This window comes from Odontesthes bonariensis, chromosome 12 (assembly GCF_027942865.1).
Source record: "Odontesthes bonariensis isolate fOdoBon6 chromosome 12, fOdoBon6.hap1, whole genome shotgun sequence".
Classification (NCBI taxonomy): domain Eukaryota; kingdom Metazoa; phylum Chordata; class Actinopteri; order Atheriniformes; family Atherinopsidae; genus Odontesthes; species Odontesthes bonariensis.
In genome coordinates, this window is record NC_134517.1 from 29960275 (window position 1) to 29983521 (window position 23247).

General features: G+C 41.6%; 1 protein-coding gene across 1 annotated transcript in view; it reads left to right on the forward strand.

Moving 5' to 3' along the window:
• Nucleotides 1-276: 276 nt before the first annotated feature.
• Nucleotides 277-23247, forward strand: part of wars2 (tryptophanyl tRNA synthetase 2, mitochondrial) — a 35986-nt gene continuing 13015 nt past the window's right edge. Inside the window, exons 1-3 of the mRNA XM_075478763.1 lie at nucleotides 277-382; nucleotides 15825-16085; nucleotides 22273-22353. Coding sequence (XP_075334878.1) covers nucleotides 278-382; nucleotides 15825-16085; nucleotides 22273-22353 — 447 coding nt within the window. The 5' untranslated portion in view covers nucleotide 277. The remainder of the gene's footprint in view (nucleotides 383-15824; nucleotides 16086-22272; nucleotides 22354-23247) is intronic.

A 23247-nucleotide genomic window follows, 5' to 3' on the forward strand; every position in this document is an offset into this window, starting at 1 on the left:
ATTGATGATGTTTGTTATAGTTTAGGAGGATTAATGGGGGGGGGGGGTTACTCCACTGTCTGCTTTTAATACTTTATTACAAATACAAAATTATATTTGCACACTTATACGCATAATGTGGAGTTTTACGGTGTACAATTAGTATTTCTACTGAAGTAAATTATAAGACTATTTCCTTCTACACTGACCACAATTTAAGCTGTTATTTAACGCCTTCCTACGTACCGCAACGCTTTTGTCCTTCAACGCTTTCCGTAGAGTGATGTCACGATCCAACATGGCGCTCCCCTTGCGGATAAACTCGAAGCGTCTCTTCAGATTCATTCAGAAGTTTAACTCCCCGAAAAGGTCTTTCTGCCCCGCAGTCTGTCCGGAAACCAAGGTACGTGCTGCTGTGAAGGAATGCATTTAAAAATAACGAGTTAATATGTTTTAAAACGCCGTTTGTGTTCAAAGTTTGTGTTGAAGTGGACAGCAGGTCAGCAACAGACGGCAGTGCAGAGGAGGTGAGCTGTGTGTAGCAGCGTGTCGGCTCTTAATTATCTGCCCAACATCCTCTCAGCTCCATGTCTTTCCTCTGTAAATGACAAACAGCCTCTACAGCAACACGTTTACTCTCAGAAGGCACTCATTAAACCATATCCTTCTGCTTAATAAACAGTTAATCGCTATTTCCTTAACTTATATAGGGGCAATACTTGCTTATTATGTATGTGTTGTAAAGAAATCTATAGGTTTTCAATGTCTGAGACCGTAAAGCCTGATTCTTACTCGGCGCAACCGCGCAACTGTTCTGGCTCGAGAACCATTAATGACGTCATCGAAAGCGCCAGCCCCTTCACAGTTCCTTCAGCTCATAAGCCTCACCTGAGATAAAAAAGGAACCAAACCCACTCCAGATTTTCTTTTATTTAACTATTATTTTGTTGTTTAAGCACATACACACAATGTGTGTGAGCCATGAGAACCATAGAACCATATAACCATTGTTTGGCCAATCTAGATACATGAATAGTCTAAATAGTCCTTCTTAAGCTATTTATTTGTTTCTGATGTTGGGAAAAATCAGTCCAATTCTCTCAGAACTAAACGACAGTATCTGAGTTATTCATCCACATCACAAACATTTAAGTTATTCCTTGGATAAGCAACCATCAATGGCAGATAAATAATAAAAATAAGACCATTTTCCCCTTTTGAATTCACATATAAGTGGGTCACTGGTATATTGCCACTCAACTTGTACTGCTTAAGTTAAGGGAGTACACGACATTGTGGAATTAACATGAACTGCGGAGATGCACATTTTGCTGTATGAGCATTTTATGCGAACATGTCCTTTTGTCTATCCACACATAAACGGTCTTTTTTCATCTTAAAGATTTATGAGCCAGTGGTCTCTCCCTCTCTTTTTTATACCCTGTCTTGGAACAGCTGGTTAATAATAGCTGAAGCTGTTTGTAGCTCCTAAACTAATTTAGCTTTGTAGTTTATAGCGTCATCCTGTTATAAGTTTCACCCCTAAAGTCTTCTAAAGGGTGTCATCTGTCGCCTTTTAATTTGAGGGAAAAAAAACAAGAGATCAGGCAAACCACGCAGAGCCTAACTGTGGGACCTCTGATGGGAGCGGTCTCTTTTGGGATGACACCACACCTTTGCATAGGTCTCAAAGGGGGTAATGACTCGGATGAAAATGAAAATATGCGGCTCATATTATGACCCAGTCGTCAGAACTCAACCCAATGGATCATTGAAGTGAGATTTTGGACTAATGTTAGACAGAGCTCTCTGCTGCCGTCAGCAAACACCAAATGAGTGAATATCTTTCATTCGACAGTCTTGTAGATCTAAAAACAACGACAACAGTGCACTGAAAATGTTCTGGGTGTTCTTCGTGACCCAACACTTTACTGAGACGCTCATTTATGCTGGTTTCTCCTTTAATTTGTTCTCCTCCTCTCCTCCGCTGGATGTTCTTTCTCCTTCTCTTAAAAACCTTTGTCATGTTTGGTTGAACTCCTGAATGCAGCCTGTGCATTCGTGTGATCAACCACTTACTCTGATGTTGGAGCAAAATTTGCTCTGATTTCTCTTGCAGGATTTAGGCTGTGAACGATAATTTATTTTTGTCTGACTGACACACTTGCAGGCACCCTGGCTAAGCAGCCTAAATGCTCATTTATGCTCAATGAATACGCAGACGCATACGGACGGAGTCTTCTGGAGCCTTCTCAGGTTTCAGCAAAACTAATTAGTCATAAGAGGGTAATACTGAATTGAGGTGGTAAAAAACCATGGTTAATCTAGCTGCTTTTAACGGCTTAATGATTTGAGATTCTGGCAGAAATTGGCTGGCACTAAAGCTCACTGGTGTGATGCTAATAGCTGATGATGTGTGACAAACTACCGGTCAGTTTCTTTTACCCAGAAAGCTTGATTGGTGCGTTATGTTTGCGGCCTTTCTGTGGCTGCGTGTAAGAATCCAGTCATCGAAACTTCTTCCTGTGCAGCCCTTCTTCTACAAATACATTTCTGTCAAGTTTGACATTCTCTTAAAAATGTGATTATTACCTGTCAGTTAAAAAAGTAATAAAAGGAAACATAAGAGCGGAAACATAAGACTGCTTGACACGGTGTAGAAGGTGCTCGTGGAATTGAAGCTGGAAGTTGTAGTATTTATGAGAGGTGCTGTAAGTCTGACAGCAGAAAGTGCTTTCAGAGACCTGGAACCTCAGCAGTAACTGCTCGCTTTGGTGTCGGTTGCTCAGAAGGCTCTGAAGGAAGTACAGATGAAAGCAAACGCCCAACCCGAGCCCCGGAGAAAAGACATTCTGGGAAATGACGGAAATGATAAACTGACACCAAAGGAGGCAGCTTGAGGCAGAACGTGGCTGCGCAAAGGGATGCTTCAGTATGTCGTCTGAGGAATTAAATGTCATACAGTGATTTTATTTGACTTTGAGCTGGCTTGATCACATCTAAGTTATTATAGTGTCTGATATAAACAGTGTTTTTATTGTTTCTGTGTGAGTTTGAAACCGTTTGTTTCATCACATTATATGTAGCAGCTTTCACTAGCTGTTGCTAAATATCTTTTTACTGACTTATTCTGGTTTTAAGTGGATTCAAACGTTTTGTAAGTCAGCTTGAGGTTTTTCTGCTAAGCAAACACTGAGTTCCTTGGCGCACATAAGTTTAACTATTTAACAGCTGAACTGTTCTGACCTTATGGCCCAGTTTAAACCTCACTCATCAACCTAAAGCCCTGTTGCAGGTTGATGTACGAGCTGCGATACAGTCGGCACGTTCACTGCCGTCCTGTGTGCAATGTAAAGGGAGCCGAGGCTGGAAGTCTGGGACCCTGAGAGCATCACAGCAGTGCTTCAGGACCAGCAATAACACCAGAAATGAAGTGTTGCTTCTCATTTGTTTAAATTTTCTCTAAATGTAGATGGCTGAGCGCAGACTACGCTCCGAGGTGCGATTCACGTCAAACAAGACGCAGCTTTAAACGTCCAGGAGCTCCGACTGACTGGCAGAAACGTGAAGTGTGACATTTGTCAGACGCTTTCAGTTTTCTCAGAGCTGTTTGTCTGCTTTTTAAGTTTCACGCTTGTAGTTAATGTGACTGCAAATATTGCTGCGATGTGCTGTCATTACATAGCTAAATTTGAGGGGACAAACATAGATGCATTGCTTTTGTGCCTACTGTTAGAATAAATGGTATAAAATAACTGCTATTTTTGGGGTTTTTATTTAACACTATGACTCGGGAACAGAAGGTGAGATTTGTTACCGTCCTTCACTTTTTGGCACGTGGAAATCGATGCTACAATAGCTGGCGTGCCGGACGCTTTCGTGTTGTTTTGGCCAGTCATTCACCTCCTTGTTTGATGGTAACCTTTAGCTCACAGGTCCTTCCCTTCAGGCCTCTGTACAGCTCACCTAAACCACTGAGGGGACACTTTTTGTGAGCATAATCGTGGCTTTAGACCCTCGGCTCCAAGAAGTTTTCATGAACTACTGCTTGGCCTGCCAGCATTGACAGTATTTCTGGTTCACTGTTAGACACCACAGATACTGTAAATGGTCTCTATTGTATTAGAGCCCAGTAGTTTGTCATTATTTCTAAATCTGTCATTGTTTTTGATTATTTAAAGGATACTGAACCAGTTTTTAAAGTCGGAGACAACAGCCCCAGTGATCTTGGTGGAGTTATCATATCATATTATATATCATTTTACTGTTAAAAACGTGAAGTTTTTAACAGTAATATTATGTTTTAAAAACCGATGAGGCAAGTTTTAATTCATAAAATTCTGTTTATTTCTAGCAAACGAAATATTTGACACTATATCCTGTTCCTGGGTTTATTCTCTCCGATCAGACTTCTGCTCTGACTGTCATTTAGTTTACAGCAAATGTTTCATATTTACCATATTATCAATTATGTCAAAGTATTTCTTTATTTCTTCTTTTTTTTCACGTGCAAAGATGTCTCAGCTTGACAAAGATAGGTAATTTCTTTGCTCTAACAGTTATTCTAACCTGTTTGAATGTAAAGGCCACATGCACTACTCTGCATTCAAACCTCTCCTTTCTTTGCACAAGTTGGATGTGAATAAATGCTCTTAAACACTGATCGTGCCCCGTTACATGTGAAATCCAGTGCAATGGGAGTTGAATGACTTTGCCGATGACTGTAATTGAGCATTGATCCAAGGTTTTGAAGTGAATCAAATTGTGTGAAAGATTAGGCACATTCCCACTGTAGGAACCTTTGGCAGTTCCTTTAACCTTTTCAGGAACGGGGCCGTTTTTTCCCCGCATTTGGACATACAGGAACTCGGGACCACGGCCCTCAGTTCCTGGAACCATTTTAGCTCCTTCTCCGAGGCTGGGTCTGTTCTGGTTTCCATAGCAACACATCTGACGTAGGTGTTTGGTGGTTGGTAGCTCCGCCCCTTGTCATGTTGTCACGGCTGAAATGTTTCCTCATACGACACGGACACAACCGGCGCGTGTTTAATAAGTTAAACCTCCACGTGGTCTCCTTTGTCTGCGGCGCTCTGCTCTCCTTCCTTCATGAAACCAAGAAGTATGGCCTGCGCTCCATCCTTCGTCTCCTGACTCTCTCTGTGAGCTCTTCCAGCCTCCATGTTAGACGCCTGATGTGATCGTCCATGATTAATATCACCATCATGCAGACCATGAACACGGTGGCCTCCCCGCTCTCCCTATTAGCTTCTTGGTGGTGTTTTTTTCTTCTCTCCTTACTTTTCACGGGTTTTGTTTTGTTCTGTTTTGTTGTTGAATGTGGCGCTAAAGTAACACATCGCTGTCGCAGAGGGTTGCGTCCCATCAGTCTCTATCAAGGTCCCGACTCATTTGCGAATGCAAACTGAAACAGTTCCCCTGGAGAAGGACTGTTATTGGAACGGAATTCCAGGTGGATCGTTCTTAGAACTGCTCTGTCCGAATGCGGCTATTCACATCCCTTTACTTTACTAATGTTAATGTTGTTCAGATGACATTTACACTAAGATGTCTGACATTAAGTCTTTGCCCAACAGTCTGGCTGTGTTTTCATCCAGTTGGGAAGCAAATTGTTGTCATTCTGATCAAATCTTTGAATAATCATTCCTAATTTCTTCACCTTTAAATCGCTGCATTGATGCATTTTATATGGCGAGTTGCATTTTGTCATTGCAGGGAAATAATTGTTCTCGCAGCCTTCCCGCCCTCCTCTGACCTTCAGCTTCATATCAGCCGTAAACGCAGCCATTTCTTTTGCCTGTGGCCCCGTTATTGGTTGCTATCAGTCGAGTCGGCCCTGGGCTGCAGGAAAGAGGAAGTGACTTCTAATTTGCCTCTCTGTTTTCCTCAACTCCAAATTCACTTACTCGGGTGTCAGCTAAAACCATTAGAGCAGCTCCTGCACCACATGGGAGAGGCCAGCGAGAGCGAGGAAACTGGCCTCCCCTTTGAGGATGTACATTAACTGCCCTATTTATTTTCAACTGTCAGAAAAGCCCGCTAATTCACAGCGGTCCCTTCTGTGTAATTAGGTCTGTCGTAATCATTCTCCAGCCAAGGCCTTCACTCTGAAGCCCTGCACATTTACCCTTTCCTTAAAGCAGTCCCACATGTCAGCTTATTCCTATTTTGAAAATTCATCTCCCTAAGTCGAATTACAGAACCACAGCCACAATGGTGCCTTGGGAGTCTTCCCATGTTTTAGTTGTGAGGCTGATCCAGAGCTTTTTTTCATGGAGCATCTGACGTTTTTAATTAAAACATACCAAGTATCTGATATTGTGCCTTTGTGCCCTCGCAGGAGGAAGTGACCGCACTCTTCAGAGGTGCTGGTGGTGGAGGTTTGCCCTGAGTGTTACCATAATAACATATTGATAAATTTACGATCTGTGTGTCGCTTATTTTTTGCTGCGTTGTGACTTTTATGTGTATTTTCAGGTATTATTAGCCCTCCCGTCAGTCAGCGAGTTTCCTGTTAGTAAAATTAAATTTAAACATGTCCGTTGTCAACACTGGAGGAGGAGGAAGTGGTCGAATGAAACTATTTGAAACTGACCTATAATGTGTTTGCATAAGCTAAGAAGTCACACATAAATGAAGGTGGTTTTGGCTTTTCCATGTGCACACAGCTGCTCTACGTGCAGCCGTGGATGAACTGGATGTGGTTTTTAGCAGGATTAAACTCAGTTTTAGCCAGTGACTTTGCTCTTTCATACAAAAGTTTTAAAATCTGATTTGAAAGCTCTTTATTTCAGCTACATGGTGTTATGTTGAATGTTAGTTGGTTATCAATTTTTTTATGGGATCAGATTCTGAAAGGGGGTCTGAAACCTTTACTTTTTGTTTTTCATGCTACCCAACACGGCTTCAAAGTAATGTATTTTAGTTGAACATCTAGATTATGCGTCCATCCCTTTTCTTGTCATTTGTCTCGGGGACGGGACTCCGCAGCCAGTAGTTGGACGTAATCATCACGTCTGCTTTAACGCAACTCCTGATGTTTTCCTAAACTTAAACCATATACTTTTCAGTGCCTGACCACAACTGTGTAGCTTTTACTACCGAATCTTAGCCAAGTAGTTTGTAAATAAAAAAGCAACTGAATCCTAAAATTATATTTCTAAGTGAACTTCGGGTAGGGGCGGGATTTGTTGTATCCATGTCTGGTTTCACGAAAAAAAAACAAGAAAATCGTGTCTGTTGGCGCATATCAGCCGCTTAAGCTTCTGTTACTATTTTCGTTTGGCTGAGACGGTTTTTGCAACACAGCTCTGTTTTACGCAGTCTCGTCCACCGCAGCATCACACATCTTGTCAAGTTGTCTATCTCTCAGTGAGATGTGCAGTTATTCTTCCTCCCTGAAAGCCGCCTTTTTCACACAGCAGTTTCGCTCTCTGACGGTAAAGAAGACAGTCATTAATAAACTGCTTTTTCCTCATTCCACACAGAAGAAACTTAGCAGTGTGTGTTTTCAAATAATAAGTCAGATTAGAGACAACTGTGGAAATGAGAGAAAGCCCAAACAGCAGAGAGGCCTGAACCTGGACATCTCTGGATCTTTTCCATGATACTGGACTTCCTGTACACGAAGCCAAGTGGCTGCTGGGCAGCGTTCAGTCTCTGTGCTCACTTAAAGAACTTTCTATAGTGCTTTAGCCTTGACGTGTCTTTTTGCAGCTTCCACTGGATCATTGAAACAGAAATTTGAAAAGCAGAGAAAACAAACGGTGTAAAGTTTTTTTTCTTTTTTCTTGGCATCGGCCATATTTCACAGATGTTTAGTGTAATAACATCAGCAAGTAATATGATGCCAGCACTGATGCACTGTTAGTGAGTCACTTCCCAAAAACTAGAAGTCATTAAATGTTTAGTTTCTAATGAGCCAGATAACAGCTTCCTGTCTTAAAGTAGGAGCCTCTCGGCTTGGTTATCTCCCCCAGGCTCTATTGAAGTGCGATTCCTTCAGAAGCTGCTGCCTGTTAGGGCTGGAATCCCCCCCCCCTGCCAGGTTATTTTTGGAGCACCGACGGCCTCTGCCTGCGGGGAGTGCTGTTTTTGAAGGGCCTCCAGTCCCATTAATCAGGCGAGGGACCCCACGGCGCGAGTGGGCCCTGAGCCCTGTCCCGCCACACTGCAGCGTTCTGTTCCTGTACCCCTGCTCTCTGCACAGTGTGAAACTCGGAGGAACCTCATCAATCTCACCTGTCCCACACGTCAACCGCAGATTTAATCAAGCGCTCCTTCTGGGCCTGCTGCCCCTGCAACATACTCGCCATGCAGAAAAAAGAGAAAACAACCTACCTGGACTGTAGTTGCATTTAATCTTTTTATTCTTGTTTTATAGCATCATCTCCTGCTAATTTCCACTTGCTCTTTTTTTCACGCTTAATCCACTGCTGTACTTCCTAACCTTTTTCTGGCCATTGTGTCTATATGCATCCACGTATGCATGTTTTCCTTGTGGTCACATGCACTTTGTTTCAAGCTGTGGTGCGCTTCAACACTGGCTAAACACAGACATACCTTCAGGGATAAAGAGGCACAATGCAGCGAGCCCCGTTTCCTGTTTGATTCCTCACTGAAGTGCGGCTCTGTTGGTCACCTGCTTAACAGGTCCCAAAGTGGGCAAAAGGCTGAGATGAAGAGAGATGCACAGGAATGGGGTAACGTGTGTCAGCGTGTATTTCAGCATGATGTTGGTGTTAATGGGATGCCTGGGGTGCCCGGGAGAGCAGAGGAACACTGAACACTGTGTAAGACACCCAGCAGGAGGGCTGTGAATATCCTCCATCCGTGGGCCCGTCTCCGAGCTCTGCAGATGCAGTCGGATCTGGAGCTCTCTGCTGGCTCACAAAGAGCTGATGGTAACGCACAGCGGGGCATGCGGCGACGCTCCCAGAGGTGGACTTGTGTCGTGTTGAAACTGGCGCTGTAAAAAAGCAGCGACTATCGTGCCCTCTCCTCAGCTCCGTGTTGAGAGAGATGTCGATGGAGCGCCGCAGGACATCGAGGCTCTGATATGATGGATGAGCCCTGAAAAGCACCCCAGAGCTGATCTGAGAAGAGAAATGCACAGTTTTGGAAGCTCTAGCTCGACCAAAACCATTCCTGTGATTAAAAATACTGAGTGGACTGAGACTATATTCCTGGAAAAGCCACAATGACTCGATAATTATAATAATGATGGGAATCTCTTGAATGCAACCTTAAAGAAACATTATTTGAACCAGTTGAAGGACAGAAGATCCGGCCTATGACCTAAGATATAAAAGAAGAGCAAACGGTCAAATGGGAAGTTTTCTAGAGCAAATGACACTTTAAGTGTTATATTAACAATTAAAAAGAGAAAGAATAACTAGATAGTATCTGATTTCCAGTGTTGTCTTTGCATGTGAGATCATTGCTTTTCTTGAAGGTTGATAAAGTCTTTGTCCAGCTTAAATGAAAATAGTTGAAACTACGTATAAATCCAACTAAAGAAGTAGCATGCAGCCTGAGGACCAAAGATTTATATTAAGCTTTTATCCGTCTCCTGACAGCATTTGTAAGGGTGTAATTTCATTGCGGAGAACAGAGAAACGCCTCCATGGAATTCTGTCTTTTTGTTGTTGTGGGTGAATGAAGTGAATTCACTCCAGCTCGACTATTGTTCTTCAATTTGATGATGCAGATTTCTGGTCACATAACTGTTTTTGATTAACTGTCTGGTAGTTTTCTTTCCACTGCTGCCGATCCTTGATGCGAGCTGTCAAATTCGCATGAACAGACACCTTCACAGCTTCCCAGATGTTGATCTAGGCAAGGACTACGACACATGCGGACATACGTCTGTGTTTGCACATGACCTCCATCCCAATGGATATTACCACACACACTGACAAATGAACACATTCCCGGAAAGGTACTGCAAGTGTGAAAACATGGCCTTTTAGTGTATGTAACCTTCTAGCTGTTGGCGCTAATGTCACACACACGTGGTGCGCGATGCATTTAGCATATGGCAGACGTGGATGAAGAAGGTTTTCGTCACCTTTTCAGTGGTGTAGTGCGACTGCACCGTGCCTGTCAGGATAAAATATGAGGAGAGAACAACTAGTGTTGTGTCTGCTCCATGTCATCAGCAGGCATCCTTTTCAGAGAGAGCTGGACTGTAACTTGACAAAGATACATAGCATTTCATTAGAAGTGAGCTCGGTGTGCCTGTTAGCTGAGGACGGCTGCTTTTCCCTCACTTGTGCAAACGCAGCCGTCTTTTAGCCACACCATCGGCCTCTTCCTGGCTCTGTGGATTGTTTTGTTCTGTCAGCTGGTCAGTCGGTCAGAGGTCCAGACTCCCGTAATGTCTCCCATTTCCAAAGACCCTTAGACATCTCCTGACATTGTTTCTAGCACCACCACAAGGTCAACTTTGGTGAATTTGACTGTTGTGTCTCAGTTACCATGTGATGGATTGCCATGAAATTTGCTACAGGCGTTTAGGTTCCTGCCGGGTTGATCTGCAGTAACTTTGGTAACCTTCATCTAGAGCTTCCATCTGCTCCGTTTTACTAGTCTCTGGAGGAAAAAAGAGGAAAAACGATCCAGGAACAGTTTAAAATTTAACATGCAAAACAAAGATGGGGAACATAAACATGGAACGCAGTCTCTGGTATTTGGACTATACCTTGTGTTGTTTTTTTTAAACAGGATTTTCATGTGTAAAGTACTGTGGAAACATGACGCACCCACTGAAAAAGCTACTTGTTCATTCCAGAGTGGTCACGGCCTAAAATCAAACCATACGATCTGTTTTACTATAAATGGAAATATGATCTATTCTTTTATTATACCTTAAAAAAAGCATTATTTATTTTGTTAATTAATCAAGTGATTCATATTTTACAGTCTGTTTTTTTTGCAACCAAAGATGTGGAGCCTGTAATACAAAGCAGGTTCAACATGTCCTCCAGTTACTGACTTAACTAACTTTAATGGTGGTGCTACACCACTAGTTATTTATTCATTTAGATTTCTCTTCTGCGGCTTAATCTAATAAACAGTCTATGGTTGGAGCGCGGCACGGGATGGTGTAATGAGTTAACAGTCTTATATCAGGCAAAATCATCGCTTGTTAAAGATTAATCACCAACCAGTGTTGCTGAACACACATGAACCCACAGAGAGCTCTTTATATATCACCAAATAATTAAACTCAATGCGGTTATTGTTTAATCACTGCAGAGAGCCTAAGAGGACACGATTAAAAAAGTTATTTAAATGTAAACTTAAAGCACTCCTGAGTCCCAGTGTTTTAAAATGCTTACGCTTTAGTTCATATTTTGTCATATTTTCTTTTTGGGGTGTTAAAATCTGGTTATAAAGTTATAAGTTTGAACAGCTTGCAGAACATTTAATTTATTTGACTTTTTTTTAATAAGGCCTACGGTATCATTTTACCTCTGAGATGTTTCAAGTATTTCACAAGTAAATAAATGAACTTGGACTGTGTTAATACAGATGATAGTACGTTATTACTGTTGGCTTTGCAGTGAGGTATTCATTACAAACAATAATTGTTTTACAACATTTGACATCTCTGTCATCACGCAGCAGTTGATTTACTTCTTGTGTAAACTATCTCCTCTATATAAAGGCACATGTTTAAAGACACTTCCCTCTGACCAAAACTAACATGGAGGTGTGTGGGGCAGCAGCATCAGGCCTGATGGCCCATGATTGCCCAGTGGCTAGTTAGCTGTGGCGTTGACTCTTATTTGACACTCAATTGGTTCAAATGACACCATTACCACGTTTGCATGGCTAATGGCCTCCCCTGGGAGGCGGCACAGAGGGGGAACATGCGTTAGGCGTGTCAGCTTGAGGTGAGAACACACAAGAGCCAGGCTCAGGGCCCCGTCCACACCCAAATCAATCCTGACACCTCTTAAGAGGCTCTCAGCATCAATGGCACTCCAGTGCAATTACCCCGTCAGTAATGACATAAGCACCCAGTTCCTTCCTGCCTCCCTCTTGCTGGGTAGAGAGCCGCTCCCTCAGGCCAGTAGATGGAGACGTCGTGGATCATGCTGGCTTCAGAGCAGTTGTTACTTGATCCCTGAGAGCTGAGAGATCTGGAAACTAAGGGCCACGCTGTTGTGAGAGCAGCTGCTATCTGATATCAGATGCTGTGCTGAGCCTGTCCTTCAGTCAGATTGAATGTGATGTAGCTCAGCAAGCTGTCAAGATAACTGATTTCTCAGCAGTGACCGAAGAGGATATCCTCTAAAAGTTTCAGCTTTTAATGATTAGTTATGATAACCTTGAAAATTGCAGCTGGGGAACATATGATGGCCGGCCAGATCTGACGTGATAACTCGGAGATCCCATGGGTTTACTGAGGGGGGAGTTTTAAAACGGGCTCCTCTGAAATGTCCAGGTGTTGCTGTTGACGACGAATCAATACAAACTTACATCAAGCTAAACTTATCTTCTTTGAAAGTGTTTGCGAAATCAACACAGTAAATCAGGTTATTTAAATTGAAGGTTTATGTAATTTAAGGATAGTTTCCAAACTTTGTGCATATGTCATGATAAACAGAATAATTTTATCTGCTCCTTAACGGAAGTAAGAAGTTATCTAACACCTACTAAACTTAGACATTATGATCTGTTCTAAGCCAAGCAGTGATGTTTTACTAAACCTAACCAAGTGGTGTTAGTGCCTAAACAGAAGCAAACTGTGAGGGAAATCAAAAGTAAACATGTCTCACTCCATTTGCTTCATCTTACTTGGTTGAAAGTTTTTTTTCAATCTGCAGATTCTGTCTGTGGATCTGTCGGCAGCAAAGCAAATGAGCGCACAAAAAAGGGAAATGGCAGCGATGACGGAAAGCAAACAGCTACTTTAGCATATCGCACACATTCTCTTTTCATTTGTCACCTTCGTTTTTCCAAAACAAGCATCGTTTGTACATTTGACATTGTGGACATGAGGAGTGTGGAAACCTATCAGCTGATCTTCTGAGTCGGAGAGACTAGCTCTACTAACTATTAGCACAAACATCTGAAGCTGCAGCCATACAGAACACAGCAACCTGAATAAGAACGCACAGAGGGGAGAGCGACTGCACTCTTGGTTAAGAAAGCCATTAAACTTTTATATTCTAGCATAACAAATTGCTGTTTACTTCCTAAATGTACCTCTTTTAGGGTTTTTACTATTTCACAGACTTGTGTGTGTGTGTGTGTGTATATGTGGCAAATTGTTTTTTAACACCAGTTTGTAATACTGTTGTTTACTTCATTAACATAAAGTTGGATGATAACTTCTATATTCTGCATTTTGGCATGTTTATCACTCATTTTTCAGATATTTGATTATTTAAAACAAGACTTTTGGTATTCCATCGTTTCATTTGTACTTTACAACGTGGCCCTTGGCATGTCTTCTCAAAGCTGTGCCATTTTTATTGAATACATGTGGTACACAGGGTGGGAACTTAACTTCAGCCACCGATAATTGAATGCTCAAATTTACCAGTCGCTCAATAATAGGGCTGCAGCGATACACTAATCTCACGATACGATATGATACACGATATTCAGCCTTCGATTCGATACGATTCAATACACTTACATCATTTTCTGAAAGATTTTAAAGGGACAGCGAGATTTGACATGAATCGTTGCTGATTGGACAGATGGCTCAAACAATACATAACAACAATCCAAAACTCTATAAACAGAAAAGCCATCAAAACCACTTTATATAACATTTTTATGATTAAGATTAAGATTAGATTTATTGTCATGCATACATTCATACACACGAAATTTGTCCTCCACTTTTAACCCATCCAGGTTAGGGTTATGAACTAATTTATCACTGTTTTTTATAATGTGACCCCCCCCGGCATTGTATAGTATTATGTTAATGTTCTGTGTTTTTACCAAGTTTGCTTAAAAAAAATAAAAAAATAAATAAATAATTGATACGTACGGCTGAAAAATCGATACTTTATCGGGGCAAAAAATATCGATATATATCGCAGTATCGATAAAATCCGCCCTACTCAATGGCAAATTGTTATTGATGTTGCATATTTCACCAGCACTTGGCAGATGGATGCTTTCACCCTGGTTGTACCTTGTAGAAGCTCATTTGATCTCAGTAAAAACATTATTCCTTATCAAGTTTTTTTTGTATAACCTCTTGACTTTGGCCCTCAAACATTCCTGGTCTCCAGTGTGGGTGGTGAGTTGTGTTGCCCGGGCTCCAAACACTTTGTCTTGTTTCGGCCCAACAAAAACACAGCTCAGTCGCACCCCTAACCTAGCATGAAACAGCCTTGATGAAGAAGTCCAGATTTTCGGATGCCAGTGTGGTTTCATGTCTCATGGCAGGTGACGCGTTTCTCTCCCTCTAATTGCACCGTGTGGTCTAAGGTGCCACAAGCAGTGGTTAAGACTCTCAGCAAAGCCAAGGTTCAGCAGTGCAGGTTGATGCCAGGAGAAATGAAGCGGTCTGGCCCATGGCGAGGCTCTGCACAAAGAGCAACACAGCGTTTGCCCAGTGGTACAAACACGGCACACACACAGCTCATGCTGTCTCCTTGTTTTAATGTTGGTGATATGCTGAGCCTCATGTCCGTAAATTTGTTGCACGTCTGTGGTTGTGGCTTCTGTCTTCTTTTAGCGTGCCTCCCTGCTTGGGAGCAAGTTGGGTGGATGTGAAATGATATTGTTGGCCTGTAAGGTGCTGCATTCTTTTTATTAAACGTGTTTGGGAGAGAACGGAGGTGCGAGCCATAGAGTTAAGATCATAATAACACAAGCATGGCTGCTGCTGGCCTCCAACCTGCCAATATTTGAGCAGTGAAACTTCAAGCTTTTGAAGCTTCTCTCTTTTTCACAGCGACCCTCACTGTGATCATGCCTTTTATCTCGTTGCTTTTATAAAAAGTAAACATAAAAACATATGATTTTGGACTGATTTTATACACCTGTAATATTATTACTGTATTCTTCTTCATTTTGCCATCTTAACCCTCATACCTGATGCCATGTGCCTTTTCAGAAATTAAGGAGTTTTTTTTTTTTAAATCAGGCATAACAAAAAAAAATTAAATCCCTAAAAATCAATGCTGTTGCTACTCATTAACATATCCCAGACCATAATTATCCCTACTTAATAATTCCACTTTGCATTCCATATTTTGAAAATACTGGCACCTAAAGACTTAAAATTTGGGCTAAAAAGTTCAAATTGGCATCTAAAGGGTTAATTTTTTGAAAATAATTAAAAACTTGGTAGTTATGATCAGAACTGAAGTGGAATAAAAGATTTATGGAACAAAAGTGGGAAAAAATATTAATATATAATGTTTTTAGGTAGTTTTAAAAGGGGACAAAAATGAGTTTTTTGACTTCACAATGAGAAATTGCATTCATCATCATCATCATCAACTTTATTCATATAGCCTTTTAACACAGCCTTGACTGAAACAAAGTGCTGTACAACACAAAATAAAACAAGGCATAAAACACAAGAACAATGTAAAAACAACAATAAACAACAACAATATTAAAATAATTAAAACAATAACAGAAACAGAGTCTCATGCTGGGTTAAATGATGTTGTATATGATGTGTTTGAAATTCGAAAAAATAGTAAAAAATGCACAACTGGAGAAAATATGATGAGTATCACTATTTCCAGTGTGAAACTAGAGGAGAAAGTACACCCCAAGTGGACAAAAATGTCCCCTATCAGGGATTAGGGTTAAGCATGTTCCTTCTTCTCTTCCAGGATCCTCCCGGCCGTGGTCGCGTGTTCTCGGGGATCCAGCCAACTGGAGTCCCACACCTGGGAAACTACCTGGGTGCTCTGGAGAACTGGGTGGCCCTGCAGAACCAGTACCCTTCTGTGATCTACAGCATCGTGGACCTGCACTCCATTACCCAGTCTCAGGATCCTGCTCAGCTCAGGAGCAACATACTGGACATGGCTGCCAGTCTGCTGGCCTGTGGTATCAACCCAGAGAAGGCGATACTTTTTCAGCAGTCTCAGGTGGGTCGGAGAGGGTGATGGTGGATGATGGACTCATGAGTGGCTGTCTGTCATAGAAAAAATTTGAAGAATCCTGGATCCATAGATCCTATAAAACGAAGAATGGCATTATGTTTGAGGTATGTACGCTGTATAATGGCTTCTGAATGGTAAGCTACAATGTAAAGCTGGAGTTCCTCCTTTGATTTTTATCATTATAGTGCTTAGCTTAAGATGCAGCTGAATTCTAACAAGGTCGGCTAAATTACAATCATGACAAAAAATCACACTTTCAGGCTCCGAGCTATCTGGTGACCAAATACAAACTTTCATAGCAATTTGCCACTTATATAAGCAGCTCCAGCCTCCATGTGGGTTTTAGGTTAATTGAGCATCAACGACTGTATGTAGCTTCTATTTGGTGACTGGCCTAGCTTGTAGCGCATCGATAACAGATGCTTTGGCTGTGTTCGAAACCGCATACTTCTCCCACTACTCCTACTACTCATACTAACTTTAACTTTTTTTAAGTTCCCGGATGCATACTAGATTCGCTGAAATGTTGGGTATGCATCATGAGGTTACTACTCATACTCAAACTACCCAAGATGCAACGTAAAGTGACGTCGCCGATCGTCATTTCCTGTCAAAACGGCAGTTTCAAGCTAGCTACAACGAGGGTAGGTTCACTTCCTGTTTTCAAAACAAAAGCACCAATTGTATCGTAATGGCTTTCCCTATGATAAAAGGCAACGGGTATTTTATTTTGTGAAAATAACCGGAAGTGCGTTGCTCACTGCAGCTAGCTTTAGTAGCGCCGAATTCGTGGGAACAAAATTGTAAATAGCCGGTATTTTGTCAGGTTTTCAACACGTTGGGGATCTAAACGACTACTTTCTTGCCTGAAAATGTTTCAAATGTTGCTAAAGTTTACAGAGTTTAGAGCTTAAGCGAAATCAGCTTCAGGCCGGCTGATTTCGGCTCGGGTAGGAGCGCAATGCATTGTGGGTAAACGCTCTGCATAATGTCTGATCGATCAGTATGCAGTTTGCAAGTATGTAGTATGTAATATGCGGTTTCGAACACAGGCTTTATCTAACTGCTTGCTAAGGATTTTTGCCTGTCTTCGCTAACAAAACATCTAGTATGTAGAGAAAGAGGCACGGGTCTGAGAGGCAGGTTTCCGAGGTCACTGTGGAATGAGACCAGCGGTGCTGGAACCAGAGGGCTGTTTCAAATGAGTCGGCGGTCAGGAAGCTGAAAAGGCCTGGCCATGATGCAGTCCATGGCACCATTTCAAATGAGGATTAGGGCTGCAAATCTGTTTCAGGCCAGATGAATAGACGAGTGACAGGAAGTCAGCAGAGCCTTGACTAAATGGATATTTATATCACCTACGATGAGTTGAGGTAAACCACGATGTGGAATAAAAGACAATGGAGTATGTAGCTCATGACCTGGTGGATGAAAAATGACAACCACAGAGTCTCATACCGCAGCAATCACCATAATAGCACGATATTTAAAAAAAAACGGCATATTTGATAGGACGCAAACTTTAAGTGAATTTCCATTTACTGGAAATTGGAAAAACAGTCCAACTTCCTCATCCATGCATACAGAAGGTACCAAGAAGGAGGCACTTGTGGGTGGAGTTTACTATAATGACCACCGCATTCCTCTCAGGAGCGTCATCCGATACAGCCATCCCCGTGCACAAAGCAGACTCAGTCCAGACTGTTCTTATTTGTGCTTTAACGACGGTGAAATGGGCTACCAAAAAATATCCGAAATATCCCTTTCTACCTTCAACACTCTACTTGTTCCCCTTATTCTCATGAAGTGCTTCTTACTGTACCTAAGTTTGCTTAGAAAAAGAGTCCGCTAAATGAGTAAATGCAATGTTTAAGGTCAAATTAATGTCCTATGGTCATGATACTTTATATCAGTAAATAAACAGAATCTCACAAACCAATCAAATGACTAAACAGAAATATTGGCTCATCTTGAATTTGATGAAAGCAGCTCAGAAAAGTTGGTACAGGTCCTTGTTTCCCACTGCGTTGCATCCCGTCCCTCTCAGACAACAGTCTGTGAACATCTGGGAGCCGAGGAGATCAGCTGCTGGACCTTTGGGAGAGGAATGTTGTCACATTCCCGTCTGATATCGGATTCTAGATGCTCAGCAGTCCTGGAGCTCTGTGTTGCATTTCACATTTGATGATGCACCAAATGTTGAAAGATCCACAGGCAGTAATACACCCCCACAGCATCAGAGATGCAGGCTGAGCAACGATAACCAGCCGGATGGTCCTGCTCCTCCTTTGTCTGGAAGATGTGGCGTCAGTGATTTCCAAAAAGAATTTCAAATTTCGATTCGTCTGACCACAGATGGTTTATCCACTTTTCCTCAGTTTAAAGCTGCGGTCGGCAACTTTTTTTTAGTCATATTAGCTTGAACTGTCATGGGATTCTGGAAGTAGAATATTAAATAGGCTGTTTAGGAAAAATAATCAATTCTGTAGCTCCCTCTGAAGCCTGTAATCGTGTTTGCAAAAACCGAGCGCTCCCGGCTGTTTTTAACCAATCAAGTTAGGGTGGAGGAATCCTACCTGTCAATCACAGCTTGTGCACACGCTGCTGAGCGTGAGTCTGCCCCAGCTTGTGTGCGCTCACACTGGTGTGAACTCACGTGCACAACCTCGTCCACAGAGAGGGAGGGGTTTGGGGGGTGATTCGGAGCTTGTTAGAGGTTGGGGGAGGGGCCTGAAAGTTGTATCAGTTCGCATTTTCCGACTTTAGACTCGCAATTTTGAAAACCTGCCGACTGCAGCTTTAAATGAGCTTTGGTCCAAAGAAGACCGCTGCATTTCTGGATCATGTTCACGCACGGCTTCTTCTTTTCCTGATGGAGCTTTAACCTGCATTTATGGATGTCACAGACGATGATTTCTGAAAGGGTTCCTGAGCCCAGAATTGTGTCCGTTTTTAAAGGGCATCTAGTATCGATTGATTGAGTGTCAATTGGACACATGTTTGTTTCCAGATTCTCTGAATCTTTACGTTATGTGCTGTAGATTTTGGAATATTCAAAGTTTTAACAGTTTAATGTTGGAGGAAAACATTATCATGAATGTTTTTGCAGATTGTTGAACCTCTGCTCAACTTTACATCTGAGAGACTCTGCCTCTCTAAAGTGCTCTTTTTATACCCAATCATTTTACTCATCTGTTGCCAGTTAACCTAATTAGCAACATGTCGCTCAAGATGACCATTTTTACAAAATAATAACATGTCTCACTTTCAGCATCTCATTTGTTTGCTATCCTGAATAAAACATCGATTTATGAGATTTACAAACCATTGTATTCTCTTTTTATTTACATTTAACAGTTTCCCTTTTCATAAATGGGCTTCTATTTTGCTGTTTTGCACATATTTCACTCATATTTCACACTCCTGCTGCATTCATACTAGTCAGTAGGTAGACTCGGAAAGAAATAACAGTTTAATTCAGAGGTTTAAATTCAATAAACTATAATGTTTAGCAGCCATGTTGATGACTTTGTTATAAATGCTCTTTCAAAATGCCAGGCTGAGATATTTCTACATTATTTTTTAAATGTTTTTGGCTTTTTAAGATGTTTTTGTACTTCTTTTAGGAACAGTTACAAACTCTGTGACCACTATGAAGTGCAGCAGTCTTATATATGCTTGTGTGCGCACATTATTTCACACATTTACTGTGATTATTCAGTGTGACATTGCATCAGTGTCTTTTCTCTCTCTGCATGTTTGTCACAGAGAGAAACGGTGATGTTTGTGTTTATTTGATTGCTTCTGATCCTTATCTCCACAGTTTGCTCTGCAAACTCTTGGCGACTATAATAACACTAACTGCCATAAACCACAATTAAGTCCTGCTTTGGCCACATGAACGAACAGACAAGAATAACGACAGGCTCGGCATTCGCAGCACGTCAGCACAACACAGATTTTTGGGTTTAAATTCACAGCAAAGACAGAGACGGGAGTCGGAACAGCTGTTCTGTTCTCCTCTGACACCGGATGTGTGTTTTCATTTCTTGCTCACAGGTTTGGAAGTTTAAGTGTGTGTGCGTGAAGTCCATCTGTGTTGCTTTGAAACCCCCTCCTCCTGCACACACATCCAATCCTATTTTTATTCCCGTTTAGCTTCATGCCATATAACTTGGCAGCAAGGCGACCCCCGTGTTGAGCATGTCTGCTCCACATGTAAAAATATGACGGCCGCCCAAAGAAAATACTTAACTTCTTAAAAAAAAAAAGAAATAATGAACAGAGCTGGTGTCCAGCTGAACTTTTTGGATCTGCTGATTCACTGACTTTATCTCTGATACCACTGATTCTTAGATGGGTTTCGAGGAGAAAAGCGGATATAGCTGTGAGCTGTTTTCAAAAAGCCTTCTTTCCAGCCTGAATGCGCTGCTGCTGGGACTGTGAGCTGAGGCACCATCACTGTAATTCTGTTATGATCTGTAACACGAGCAGATTTCTTGCTGCGGTATGCTCTGGCCTTGCAGCATGAATGGATTCCCCGTTCTCCCACGCCCTTTAAATATCACTTTTATTGCGCCTCAAACCATACCGTACCCTTCAGGCACTGACATGGACATCTGTCCCGTGTCTTGTCTGTCTGCAGTGTGTAATGAATACCGGCCTCCTACATGTTGGCCTGAAATCCGTGTTTATGTTCCTGATGTCTGGTCGTGACGTCACACCCCACAGAATGCTTTTCAAGCAACAGGAGACGGATAACGGCGATATAGCCAGCATCCATAAAGTTTAATTTGTGAAAGCAGAAGGAATTTTCTTGAGGGCACAGACACACTTACTCACATGATTCCCATTTCCCATTTAGGACAGCCTCCATGAAAGCAGATATGCTACGTTGGGGTTAATTCACCACTGCCAGATGCAGCAGCTACACACTGCTCTGACATTCATCTCTTCATTACTCAACAGTGTGTTATTAATTTCTGTGGCCACATGCAAAGACTTTTCATTTTTATTCTAATGGTTTCGTGAACAAAGCCAGCACCAGAAACACTACTTAAACCTGAACTTGAAAGTGAAGCTGAGTGCTGTGTTGCTCCTTTTCCATTCACACCTGCGTACATTCGACTTTCCTGGAAGAAACTGCAGCTACTACTTTGGCTTATAACTCCCAATGTGACCTCTGCTAATTCTTTTTAGTCGATATTATTTATTATTGAATAAACAGCCCATCCTGATGTCATCCTGATATCTGGTACCTTTGTCTCAACCTCTTCCTTGACTCCAATAACCATAGGTTTTCATTGGAAAATGAGATGTAGAAGTTTAAAAAACTGACAAATAAATGAGGCATTTTTTGAGAAATGGCCTGTAAATTATAAAAAAAAGAGTAGAAATTCTACTGTAGAATTGCCAATAAAAGATTTAAACGAATAAAACTCTTATTTATTGAATCATTTATCATGTCTGTAGGCAGTGTCACGAAAACGATTCACGCTTTCCAGCATTGAAAGTTGAACTGTTTAAGAAAAAAACTTGCAAATAAAACGAAAACACATCAGCAAAGATGCTGGTGGTTGGAAGGCCACGTTCTTCACCAATCTCTGAAGTCTAAACTCACCTGTCCTGACGGTAAACATGGCGCCCTGAGGGGAGTGTGGCCCACACTGTGTGGCCCACACTGTTCTGGGGCGCTTTCATGAGGGGTGTAGACTGTCAGCGCTCTTCTTATCCACTTGGAGGCGCTAGGAAGTTGCCCTTCATTTCCTCCACATCAGCTGTCCCACAGCAGGCTCTGCATCCATCCATCAGCTTAGTTATTCTGTTTTTATCTCTTGTGTGTGTCCTGAATTCCTATCTGAGGTTTCTATGATTTTTCTTATTGCAGGACTCAAATAGTAAAACACTGATGTTTGTATTATTAAGAGAAACCACAGCAGCAACAACCTCTGCTGGAGTCTGTGTCAGATGCTAATCAGTTCCATTGATCTGAGATCAGGCAGGATATTGTAAATATTACATTTGGGTCTTTTACATATGGAAATATTGATTAAATTTAGAGTATAAGCACAAACAAAGGATGAATTTTATAGATTTGCTGTTGCACAGATGTGGTTTAGATATGCCGATTACATGGATGTGCTTCCACATGGCTCCTGTCTCAACCCTGCAGGTGTCGGAGCACGCAGAACTCTCCTGGATCATCGGCTGCCTGACCAGCATGCCCCGTCTACGACACCTACCGCAGTGGAAGGTTAAGATCTGTCTGCACACACACACACACACACTCGAAACAATCGGATAACAATCAGTCAGCCTGAGCGACCAGTTTAAGTATAAGAAAATGGTTTCATTGAGAAGCTCTAAAGAAATCCTAAGTGTTAATATTTATGATTTCTGATCATCAAGTTATAAGTTGTGTTCTTGTTTTATAGCATTTATTTGTGATACTTTTTAGTTTTTACTGCTTTGCTCAAACATTTCTTCTTGAGTCCAGACGAAATAAAATGTTTGGATCGTGTGAGAGTTTTGCTTGCTGATGAGCTGAATCTTCCTGGTGGGAACCATGTTGAAAGATGAGCTCTTAGGCGCCTTTATTGGCCGATGTTTGGTGGGAGGGAGTGTTTGACAACATCTGCAGTGAGTAAACAAGAGGAGGCGTCAACGAAGGAGACGTTTTAGACATCTTTAACCGTCCTGCTCACAAGATTCAGCCCGACGAAGCTTTTAGAAACACAAGCCTGTCACAGATAAAGCTTGTTTTCAGTGCAGTGTTTGTAGTTTTTCTCAAATCTACTAATGATTTAATTTAGTATTTTCTGTTAGATTACATAAAACACAAATAACACATAAATATATGTAAGAACGATCAGTCAGAAAGAGGAATAATGATGTTTGTGATATGTGAAAGTACGATAATAATAATAAAAATTAAAAAACCACAGTACTGATCAACACAACTCGCCACAGATGTAAACACCGAGTTTTGCAGAATGTTTAGACATTAAACAAACATTTTTTTTCAAAGATTTAGAAATATTTGAACAACTCCAACAGCGGTAAAGACAGAAACACTTATTCAAAGTAACAAAGACTGCAGGAATGTGTGCTAATGGCTGCTCGTGTTAGTTATTAAAACCCATTTATT